Below are 11,549 nucleotides of genomic sequence, written 5' to 3' on the forward strand. Positions count from 1 at the left end.
GCAGTAACTTAGGCAGATGTTAACAACGCACACACACTCACTAAATATATAATTACATTAATTCCCAAATGAACGGCGTTGTGGCACTAAATGATGGTTGTATGGGGACTTTGTTTATTGCTCTATCACTTCCTAAATGTCAAAGGAACTGAACCGACAAGGAATGAAAGCATAAACAAAAAATATACCAAATATAGTTATTACACCTTAATCATCTAATTGGACTGTATTCTATATACGTCCAAGGTCCTGGCAAAATGACTATCATGGCATTGTCTCTAATGTCATGTCTAGGGTTTTCCTACTTGGTGTATTGCTTAGGCACTATCCTAAGTTGATAACTACATGATAAGTCTACAGCTGCAAGGTACCAGCTTCGGGCAGTCTACAGGGATGACCTATGGACTGGTGAGTACTGTAGCTGTAGAATCAAAGGCCTCAAAGTAAATGTTCAACTTTACTAAGGCTGGTATTTTGCTCTGACCCTTAAGTGATCCTAGCATAAATCCTAATTGGATGTTCCGTTGTACATGTGCGTTTATGCTTACACAAGTGCGCATGTCAAGAGAAGAAAACCAAGTATCCTGGCAGACTACAACTTGTTCAGAATGAGTCTGACGTAATCATGTAATTTTCACGTCAATGCCTGGAGGTCAGTCAGAATTGGTGTCGAGGGAGTCTGTAGTGGTTTTACTACGAGTCCCTGTGTCTTCCACTATTGTAGTGGCAATAGGTATGAAGTCTATTTCATAGCTATATTATCCATGGAGGAGCTTACCTCACGACGGAAGTACTCTTTAAGCATTGGACCAGTCGTACGTGGTGTGATCATGGTTCATGACTTCTAATAACTTTATTTTATTTGTGCCATGTGTGTTAACCATTGGAAGAGTGCTCTAGAGATTCCCTTCCCTGTGTTGCACTCTGAGTGACTCCTAACTACTCTGTCACTGTTGTCAAGGGTAATTTGATTTGTTAGGTCTCTAACCTTCTTACTGATTGTAGCTGGACTGACTGTTGCTGGCATTGGTACTGGTACTCAAGGGGACCAGTTATCCTACCGATTTATTCTGAAATATTATCCTACCGGACACATGATTAGAGCATTTTACTAGTTGTATTGTAGTTGAACCTACACATGGCAAGGCATGACTATTTTTGCCATTTGTTTGAGGTGGAAGTCCACCGGACTTCTTCTACGACCAGTGTGGTACACCTCAGTAATATCTTAGATGTGTTCTAAGATTATCCCCGTCTAGGGGCCTGTCTGCGCCTCATTGTTCTCATAGGGGAGTTTACAACTAGATTTGTTTTATGCTTTGGCGGCCTCGTACGGTGTTGCACATAGTCTCGACTCCCCCACCGGCCTCAATGAGGCTCATCATGGGTCCGGACTACTATTCCCCCCCATTGTGTCTCGGGAGCCCCCACCAGCGAGTGGTGTTGGTATTCGAGTCACAAACGAAAAGGTCGGACCATATGTACGAGTTGTTAGCGGACGCGTTGTTATGAGAATGGCTGTAACCCTTCAACCAAATCTCCTAGTGTTTGTGCTTCAAAACGCTCAGTGGCTGTATCATCGGAAGCAGAGTACGCTCTGCGCATTGATGTTTTTCTTGCTGAGACTGCCGCAGTCTTGTGGAAGTGTCCGAAGAGCAAGAGATGTTCATCTCATCTACAGTATTGCACGACTGCAAGGAGGAGGGAAGTTGCTTATTCACAGAGACAGCTGGCTCGAAATCATGAAAAGAATGGTCAATCAGTTTTGCTGATGGAATGTGTAGAGATATTGTAATATCTCTTTGGATCGGATTCTTCACCAAGAGGTTTCGAAGCATCTTTTTCCCAAGGGGTGCTTTCGACAGATACCCCTCGTGAATAACTGCGTTGCAGCTAGCGTTATGGGAAGACAGTGTGGTCAGTGGAGAAGGCACTGTGGCCTGTGACCATACATGGTTGGTTTTCCAATCCATCAAGTCTGCTCCAAGTAGCAGGGGTACAGATTCGAGGCTAGTAACATACACGGGGTGAACAAGCGATACGTCCTGGAAGTGTAGTTTCGGCATGACTCTCAATGTGAGAGGCGAGGTGTGAAACCTCGAAGTGTAGTGTCGCATCGTTCCACTTTTAACCAACGTTTAGTTGACTTCAAAGCCCTTTTGAGATCATCGAACAATGTTTGAGAGATTAGCGATATTGTTGCGCCCGAATCAATTAGTGCATGACAAGTTAAGCAGTCCTCCAGGACTGTTTCCAGGTATCGCCATTTAGTGGACATATTCCCCACAAAGTGGAGTGGTCGTTCGCAACGACGTGATGTGCCATTTCTGTTCAAGGTGAAAGCAGATTGACTTTCGGGTTTTGAGTAGGCTTGGCTTTAATGAAGCTTTTGACCTTTGTCTTCGCAGCCTTTGTATCAGTGTCTATAGACAAAGCTTGTGGGCTTGTTTCTTGATCAAGCGGGCCCTGGATAGGGTCTCGAGTGAGAGCGAGAGAAATTAGAATTTTAAAGTCCTTGCAAAGGGTATTAATTCCTGCGGACCTGGTGTCCCCGTCTAGTCCTTGTGACTTATCTTTTACCCTTTTCTTGAATTTTTCTCGCTTTAGTTCTTCACGTAGTGGAACTTCTAGAGAACATTGGTCTACGTTTTGATCGTCCTTTAACCCTTTGTTACCCTTGTGTTCTGACACTTTGTGTGGGTTGGGTGCAGGCGAACAGGTCGTCATAGCGGTAGTCGTTTCGATGGCGATGTACTTTACAATTATTTCGACCGCGGAGGTTATTGGAATCGTGGTTTCGTGGTAGAAACCGTTGTGAGTCATCTCTCAAGGCTCCAATACCTGATAATGCACCCTCTAACTGGAGTGAGTACTCCTGGTCAAACTTCAAAACCGAGTGGTCAGGCTCTTCGCGTTGTGAGCTTTTGATGCCTCCAAAGCTGTGCTTGTGACCTCTCTGAGTTGTAAGATAAGCAAGCCAATGTGGGCTGCAGGGCCCAAGTAGGTAATATTTTTTCTTTATTTAACTAGGCAAATCAGTTAAGAACAAATTCTTATTTTCAATGACGGCCTAGGAACAGGGGCAGAATTACAGATTTTTACCTTGTCAGCTCGGGATTCAATCTTGCAACCTTTCGGTTACTAGTCCAACGCTCTAACCACTAGGCTACCTGCCGCCCTATGTTTGACAGAAACACTTGTTTGAATGGTAACAGCCAGGGAAATGTTTGGGCCCCATCAACAAGCACCCAAAAGTGGCATTTATTACAGTACTATTAAGATAATTGAAACATGACATACACATTGGCCTCAAAGAGAGGGAGATGAGTAGGCTGATCATCTTGCCAAAACCTTACGCCAGATCCATAACAGGAACTCACTAAGTTTGAGAAGTAAACTGGGGTTATACAAGTTGCCTGCCAACACTTCAAGTTTCACCTACTTAAAGGCGCTGCATGGTCAATCCGATATCTGCACTGACCGTGCAGCATTTATGGTGATATGGCCTCTGTAGAAGGGCATTCAAACTTATTGCGCTTAACGGAGCAGATATATTGTGAAGGAAGTTGTTAAGGAAGTTAGTTTTTGTTTATATAGGACCTCCCGCCCCAACCTACTGTCAACCAATCATGTTAATGCGGAGCTATACGGAGCACTCCGTATTGTTAGAACATTTGGGAGGTGCATGGCAATATGGTAGAGCTCAGTTTGGCCTCTGCAGGCGTCCGGAGGCTACGCAATTGCATCAAACTCTCCATACAGAGCCTCCGACCACATTTTCAGATCAAGCATAAATTGGCTTTAAGGCTCCGCAGCTCTTGTCCCAATATTACAGCATCATTCCTTGGGGCCAGCAGCACCAACATGCACATTTCATTAGAACAGGAATAAGATCATTCCAGAGCCATATATTTAATGTCTTCTAAAATGGATGCCATGTTAGCGCATTTGAGCATTCCGTTTATCCATTCATGAGAATTTGCAATATTGTTCAGAAAATTATTTAAATTGCTATTGGCCAATTTTGGCCATGGGGAGCTAACATGGCTTCCATGTCATGGAAATGCATCATAACGCAGAAACCTCAATGTCCTAAACCTCTAAATATAGGGCTCTCGGTCATTATATACTGTAGGCCTATCTAGTGAATCTAATGGTGTGAGAAACAATACAAGGCAAAGGACCTTTGTAAGCACTTCGTTGGACGGTGTATACCATGTGTATCCTGTACTAACTGTATTATGTGCATATGGGGTTCATATGGACTATACTGTAGGTATTCCCTATAGAAATGAGACATTACAATAACCTATATATGTGGAAATGTTGTGAAATCTCATGTTTAGTCTGACCCACACTTGAAACCATTCCATAGCAATAATGTTGATATGTAACAGGGCTGGATAGTTGTTTCACATGGCCTTTCCTTTGTATAAATTGGCTCAAGCCCTGAAACTAGTCCATAGGTATAATTTTTCATTTTCTAAATTTCAGTGTCAAGACAATGAGCTCAGATGCAGTGAAAAGTGCAATGCTTTGTATCATTGTAAAGTATCAACCGTTGAAGGACCGAGGGGATATTTGTGAGTGTACACTGACTGGCTGGATTCTATCACTTTACCAGTGGAGGCGAGGATGGCCCATAATAATGGCTGGAACAGAGCGAATGGAATGGCATCAAACACATAGAATAACATTCCAGTCATACCATTACCACGAGCCCATCCTCACCAATTAAGGTGCCACCAACCTCCTGTGACACACACACTCTCTCTAAATGAGCTATTTCAGTTTTTTAATAATGTGCAAAATTTTCCACTTTGTCATTATGGGGTATCGTGTGTAGAATTCATTTTACGAGGTTGGAATGTAATAAAATGCACTGTGCCTTCGGAAAGTATTCAGAACCCTTGACTTTTTCCACATTTTGTTACGTTAGTCTTATTCTAAAATTGATGGAGAAAAATATTCCTCTGCAATTTACACACAATACCCCATAATGACAAAGTGAAAACAGGTTTTTAGAAATGTTTGCAAATTTATTTACATAAGTATTCAGGCCCTTTGCTATGAGACTCAAAATTGAGCTCAGGTGCATCCTGTTTCCATTGATCATCCTTGATGTTTCTACAACTTAATTGGAGTCTACCTGTGATAAATTGATTGGACATGATTTAGAAAGGCACACCTGTCTATATAAGGTCCCACGGTTGACAGTGCACGTCAGAGCAAAAACCAAGCCATGAGGTCAAAGGAATAGTCCGTAAAGCGCCGAGACCGGATTGTGTGGAGGCACAGCTCTGGGGAAGGGTACCAAAACATTTCTCGTGCTGACATTGCTTCTAAAGGCAGTTTGGAACTCAGTACTGAGCGTTGTAACAGGACGATATTTACGCTCTACAGCACTCAGAAGTCCCTTTCTGTGCGCTTGTGTGGTCTGCCTCTGCAAGGTTATTGCTCCTAGACATTTTCACTTAACAGCACTTACAGTTGACCAGGGAAGCTCTAGCAGGGCAGAATGACTTGTTGGAAAGGTGGCATCCTATGACGGTGCCACATTGAAAGTCACTGAGCGCTTAAGGCCAGTCTACTGCCAAAGTGTATCTAGTGTGTACTCAATTTTATACATCAGTCAGCAACAGGTGTGGCTGAAATAGCCAAAGCCACTCATTTGAAGGGGTGTCCATATACATGCCCCATCTACCACACCTAATTTTAGAACAGTAAATAAAGACAGGACACAGGAGTAACATTAACAATAGTGACAACCCAATTTAATTGGAGATTAATGAGATCTTGGCAAGTACATTTTACAAATACTATTTACAAGGAATACAATGAGAAAAACGTAAAAAAGTATAAAACAATGAGTCTTCAGTCTTGGAGCTATTTACAGGTTTGGAGATCAAGTTCCTGCTGTAAAGTACAAACAGAAAGGTCACGTTAGATAACCACTCAATTTGAAAAGCAACACTAAGGGGACATGGGCTAAAACAAACCAGTGTCACCGCTTACCTATAAACGATTCAACAGTGTATTCTGGATGTCCTCATAGACCTGGCTGTAGAGCTCTTCTTTAGATTTCAAACCATCCAAATACGCTGTAGCAGAATGTAAACACGGATCAGGACATTTGCCAGAGAAGAGATCGCTACTACCTAGCACCACTAAAATATCTACATAACTGCACAGCTTAAATTCAAGAATGCTTACTGACAAACAGAAAATTAAAATATACACACTGATGGCCAAACAGCTTTCCACCATCTCTTTCCTGTGCTTTAAGTACATGGGCCACACATGGCCATCAAACAGCCCAGGAGGGTCTGGGACGGTGTATTGTCTTGTACTAAAAAGGAAACAAAATTACAAATTTCGCAACAGTCAAAATTATGCGACTCTTTTTTCAGCCAGAACACCCATACTATAGCTACATATGAATGTTAAGGATCTGAGGTCTCCTTGTTCCCACCTCCTCCTCCTTTTGCACTCTTCATATGGAATGGAGATGTAGTAGCACTTGTTGTACACATCCATCAGGGACCTGGGGTGGGGAACAAGGTCACTTGTAATTCTACTAAACTCCCCTCCAATGTACAGTTCTGAGTCTACTTAAGTAGAGATGTTAGATCTGCATTTAACTAGTAGTCTGCAGCCTGTAATACAGATACCACACTTCTGGAGAAACACGTACTCCAGCAGCAAGGAGTGCGCCATTTAGTTAGCTAGCTGCTAACAACCCACACGTGACAGCCCCAAATATTTGTTTTCATACAATTCTCAGAACCTAATCCTGACAGTCTTAACCATGACAACTAAAACTTGCAAGCCCTTCGAAACGCAATGGCCTAAATGACTGTTACACAATGTAAACCAAACCATCAGATTACCACCCCCCTTTAAAAAAAAGACATGTTAGCTAGTACAATTCCAGTTAGCAGTGGTGCAGGTGAACTCACTTATAATTGTACAGAAGGAAGCCCTCCACGATCAGAATGTGGACCAGTTGATCTGGGTCAGCCACCTCCGTGGCAGGAGACACATTGACACCGTGGGAGCAGGCAAACTTCACTGGGTTCTCAGCCCATCCTCGTATTGTATTCGCCATGGCATCCATGTCCAATGCTGTGATCACTGCACAGAACATAGAAAGACAGGAAGGAAAGCAAAGTTCAGAAGGGATATAGCTGACTGAGACAATTTATTCAGTCTTGAATAATGGGAATTGTAGTCTTGGGGCAATATTCATGTTGTATGTACTATCAAATGACATTTTGAGTGATGGTTTGTAACACTGAGGGCCAAATACATTGGATGATCAGTTACTCTCCTACAGTGAAATCCAGGCTTACCATCCCACTGTCTAAAGCCGTCCGCCCCGACTTCTATATGATCAGGTTTCTGAAATAACAGTCACCAAAAACACATTGCTGCAACCGCAGGGTGATCTGTATACAGGCAGATCCCATTACATCAAGCCAGACACACAGTTGACACATGCAGGGATAATAACATGCGGAAGAGCACAGATGATCTACATTGGCATACATCATGGTTAATATTGTGAGTTTTGGATATTAGTTAAAACAGAAAGTCCAGGAGGTAATGTAGCAGCCCTTCCCTTGGCAAGGTCATGCATTGCAAAAAGATAACCACATAGCTATGTTGTAGCCGAGGACAACGCTTACCCTGAAAAAGTAATCTTGATGCACCACACAACAGTTAGGCAATGACTTGATCAGTCTATTCGTCAAAGTTGTTTTCCCACCATTGGTCACACTGAAAATAGATCAACATCAAATGTCTGATTTAGCAAGGTCTGTGTATTGAAAGTCTGAGTAGTCAACATTGCATGTCAAATAAAAAAAATAGATTAGGTTCCCCTCATAGCTAGTACTAACCAGTGCAAATAATTGAGTGTTAGGCCAACTTTTAGAATATTGTTCTAATTCTAGATATTCAGTTGCATAGCATTGTTTAAATATTTCCCATGTAATGTTAAAAGGGGCACTAACATGGCTGCCATATCTTGAGCAGTCAATTCGGAGCATTATCAGCTGGTTTGTTTACAAATTCAGAGCGTTTCTCTCAGAGCGCACACTTGAGGCTCTGGTCGATGAGTAGGGTTGATACGAGCGTTCTGACCTCACAACGGCAGTCAAGCGCCCAAGCTAACAGGCTAACGTTGGCTAGCTACTGCCAGACAAAGGAGAGAACGCCTGACAATTTTAGTCACCCTAGCAGGGCTGGTTAGACTGTTTATGTTATCCAGCGCGTTGATGACTAACTGTGCTGCTGGCAACAATTTAATTGTGCTTATTTTCCAACGCTTACTGACACCGGCCATATTCAACGGGTGTTCAGTGTTCGTAAATGCATCAGTCATTCTGCGCTCAGAAATCAGAGTACATACATAGCCAGAGTGAATTTACGAACGCATCCTAAATACAGCTGTTAGAAGCTAAACCCAACAAAAACAGAAATGTCCTCACTGTCAACTGCGTTTATTTTCAGCAACTTAACATGTGTAAATATTTGTATGAACATAACAAGATTCAACAACTGAGACATGAACTGAACAAGTTTCACAGACATGTGACTAACAGAAATTGAATAATGTGTCCCTGAACAAAGGGGGGGTCAAAATCAAAAGTAAATGTCAGTATCTGGTGGCCACCAGCTGCATTAAGTACTGCAGTGCATCTCCTCATGGACAGCACCAGATTTGCCAGTTCTTGCGGTGAGATGTTACACCACTCTTCCACCAAGGCACCTGCAAGTTCCTGGACATTTCTGGGGGTGGCTCTAGCCCTCCAATCCAACAGGTCCCAGACGTGCTCAATGGGATTCAGATCAGGGCTCTTCGCTGGCCATGGCAGAACACGGACATTCCTGTCTTGCAGGAATTCACGCACAAAACGAGCAATATGGCTGGTGGCATTGTCATGCTGGAGGGTCATGTCAGGATGAGCCTGAGGAAGGAGGATGTCTTCCCTATAATGCACAGCGTTGAGATTGCCTGCAATGACAACAAGCGCAGTCTGATGATGCTTACAGGCCTCTGTGTAACGCTCATTCCTTCGACGATAAACGCAAATCCGACCATCACTCCCGGTGAGACAAAACCGCGACTCGTCAGTGAAAAGCACTTTTTACGAGTCCCGTCTGGTCCAGCGACAGTGGGTTTGTGCCCGTAGGCGACGTTGTTGCCAGGCGAGGACCTGCCTTACAACAGGCCTACAAGCCCTCAGTCCAGCCTCTCACGGACAGTCTGAGCACTGATTGAGGGATTGTGCGTTCCTGGTGTAAGCCGGGCAGTTGTAGCCATTCTGTACCTGTCCCGCAGGTGTGATGTTCAGATGTACCGATCCTGTGCAGGTTTTGTTACACATGGTCTGCCACTGCGAGGACGATCAGCTGCCCGTCCTATCTCCCTGTAGCGCTGTCTTAGGTGTCTCACAGTACGGACATTGCAATTTATTGCCCTGGCCACATCTGCAGTCCTCATGCCTCCTTGCAGCATACCTAAGGCACGTCCACACAGATGAGCAGGGACCCTGGACATATTTCTTTTGGTGTTTTTCAGAGTCAGTAGAAAGGCATCTTTAGTGTCTTAAGTTATCATAACTGTGACCTTAATTGCCTACCGTCTAAGCTGTTAGTGTCTTAACGACCGTTCCACAGGTGCATGTTCATTAATTGTCTATAGTTCATTGAACAAGCATGGGAAACAGTGTTTAAACTCTTCACAATGAAGATCTGTGAAGTTTTGGATTTTACAAATTATCTTTGAAAGACGGGCTCCTGAAAAAGGCACTTCAATTTTTTTTGCTGAGTTTAGCTAGCTAACGTTACCTTGTAACCTAGCCATTGTGGCTGGACAGGGCAGCTTTACTAGAGCAAATTGATTACATTGCTAACGAAAACAGTGTTAGTTAGCCAGCTTATGTTAACTACTGTGAATAGCAATCAAATATAACATTTAATGGGTGTAGCTAGGTAGTTAGCTAACTGCATCTTTGAATTTAGTCAGAGGTTAGCCGAGAACTCTAAATGTTGACAGTTCTAGCGAGTTATTCTGTTGCTAGTTAATATTAACATACATTCAAGCCAGTTATTAACCTAATATTCAGCCATGTAAAATGTTAGCTTTGTTTATCTATAATCTAGCTATCAATGTTTTAAATAAACATTTATAAATACTAGTTGCCAGCCATGTGTAGCCTACTATCGTATGTAGCAACAGCATGACCAAACATTGTTCTGTGGTATGGCTCTCAATTTCAAAAGAGACTCCCTCCACTTTTCATGTGAAAGTCCGCGCTGGAAGTTTAAATCTCCCGCCTGACTACAAAAAACGAACGTGTCAGGCGATTTGCTACAAAACCAAGTCCCGGATAACTAGCTTAATGCCGTAAGTAAATTAGCCTCGTCTGGATTCTCGAGCTATTTAAACAACAAAAAAGTATTCCTGCAAGAAATTCAACTTTCATAGTAGCCAACTAACGTTACCGTTAGCTAAGTTCCTAGTTAGCTAAGCACATGGCATGTGTTATTGTTTTGACATCGTCGGTGTTGTGTATCAACTAATGAGGTTATACATGTTTTACTAAGCAAAATGTGTTTTATATAATAAACTAATACATGTCGATTTTTTTTACGACAAATTACAACTTACCCGCCAATTCCTATAACGTATTTCATTTTGAGTCGTGTTCTTGAGACTTCTGCTCCAAGTCCCAGTTGAAGTGACACTCACAGCAAACACAGTGAAGAATAAAAATAATACTCTGTAGAGTAGTTCAAGTGTTGGTCTTATTCTCCTTTAGCTTGTGTCCCGGTCAAGCTAACTGTATTTTATTATTTTATTGATAAAGATGCGCAGGTCATTGAATTTATAGGCTACTTGACTTGCGTCACGCCGAGGTACCGCCCTTCTTGTCGTATATAAAATGTGTGACGTTTTTACAGTGACCAATCAATGTCACCAGAACACCCAAACAACGTTGGCGATTCGTAAAGATTTGCATATTGGTTGGCTATGCGCCACTTTGCCACAGTTTCACGTCGGTCTTTGCTATCTGGGATCCTTGGGACGTCCCCTACCCCATTGAAGTTCACATTTCAAATTGTTACAGTAAGGGTTCCAAATAGCTGTGTCAGGTCCCACAAGTCCAAAGCATGTGCAGTTCCAGCCCACCTGACCATTAACCCCTCTCAACCTACAGTAATGACTATCAACACACACACACACACACACACACACACACACACACACACACACACACACACACACACACACACACCACACACACCACACACACACACACCACACACACACACACACACTTACACTTTTAAGTTTACCGGTGGAGGCTGGAGTGGAGAAGCTATAGGAGGACGGGCTCATTGTAATGGCTGGAATGGGATTAATGGAATGGAGTCAAACATGTGGTTTCCGTATGTTTGATGTGTTTGATACCGTTCAATCTATTATTTTCCAGCCATTACAATAAGCCCATCCTCCCATACCTCCTCCCACCCGCCTC

At 42.9% G+C, this 11,549-nt stretch overlaps 1 protein-coding gene across 4 annotated transcripts; it reads right to left on the bottom strand.

Annotated features, from left to right (window-relative positions):
* Positions 1 to 5,747: 5,747 nt before the first annotated feature.
* On the bottom strand, positions 5,748 to 10,923 carry LOC139539643 (nicotinamide riboside kinase 2-like). 4 transcript variants are annotated; one of them, XM_071342774.1, is made up of 8 exons: positions 10,679 to 10,923; positions 7,689 to 7,779; positions 7,353 to 7,401; positions 6,960 to 7,134; positions 6,473 to 6,544; positions 6,243 to 6,349; positions 6,016 to 6,101; positions 5,748 to 5,916 (listed from the first exon to the last, which is right to left on the bottom strand). In XM_071342774.1, exons 1-7 carry the CDS (start codon positions 10,702 to 10,704, stop codon positions 6,016 to 6,018), a joined length of 606 nt encoding a protein of 201 aa, XP_071198875.1. In that variant the 5' UTR covers positions 10,705 to 10,923; the 3' UTR covers positions 5,748 to 5,916. The 4 variants fall into 4 exon arrangements, with proteins under 4 accessions (XP_071198875.1, XP_071198876.1, XP_071198877.1 ...); XM_071342775.1 differs by having other exon boundaries at positions 7,353 to 7,448; XM_071342776.1 differs by lacking the exon at positions 7,353 to 7,401 and having other exon boundaries at positions 10,679 to 10,915.
* Between the last annotated feature and the right edge of the window lie 626 nt (positions 10,924 to 11,549).

The sequence above is a fragment of the Salvelinus alpinus genome, chromosome 15 (assembly GCF_045679555.1).
Source record: "Salvelinus alpinus chromosome 15, SLU_Salpinus.1, whole genome shotgun sequence".
Classification (NCBI taxonomy): Eukaryota; Metazoa; Chordata; class Actinopteri; order Salmoniformes; family Salmonidae; genus Salvelinus; species Salvelinus alpinus.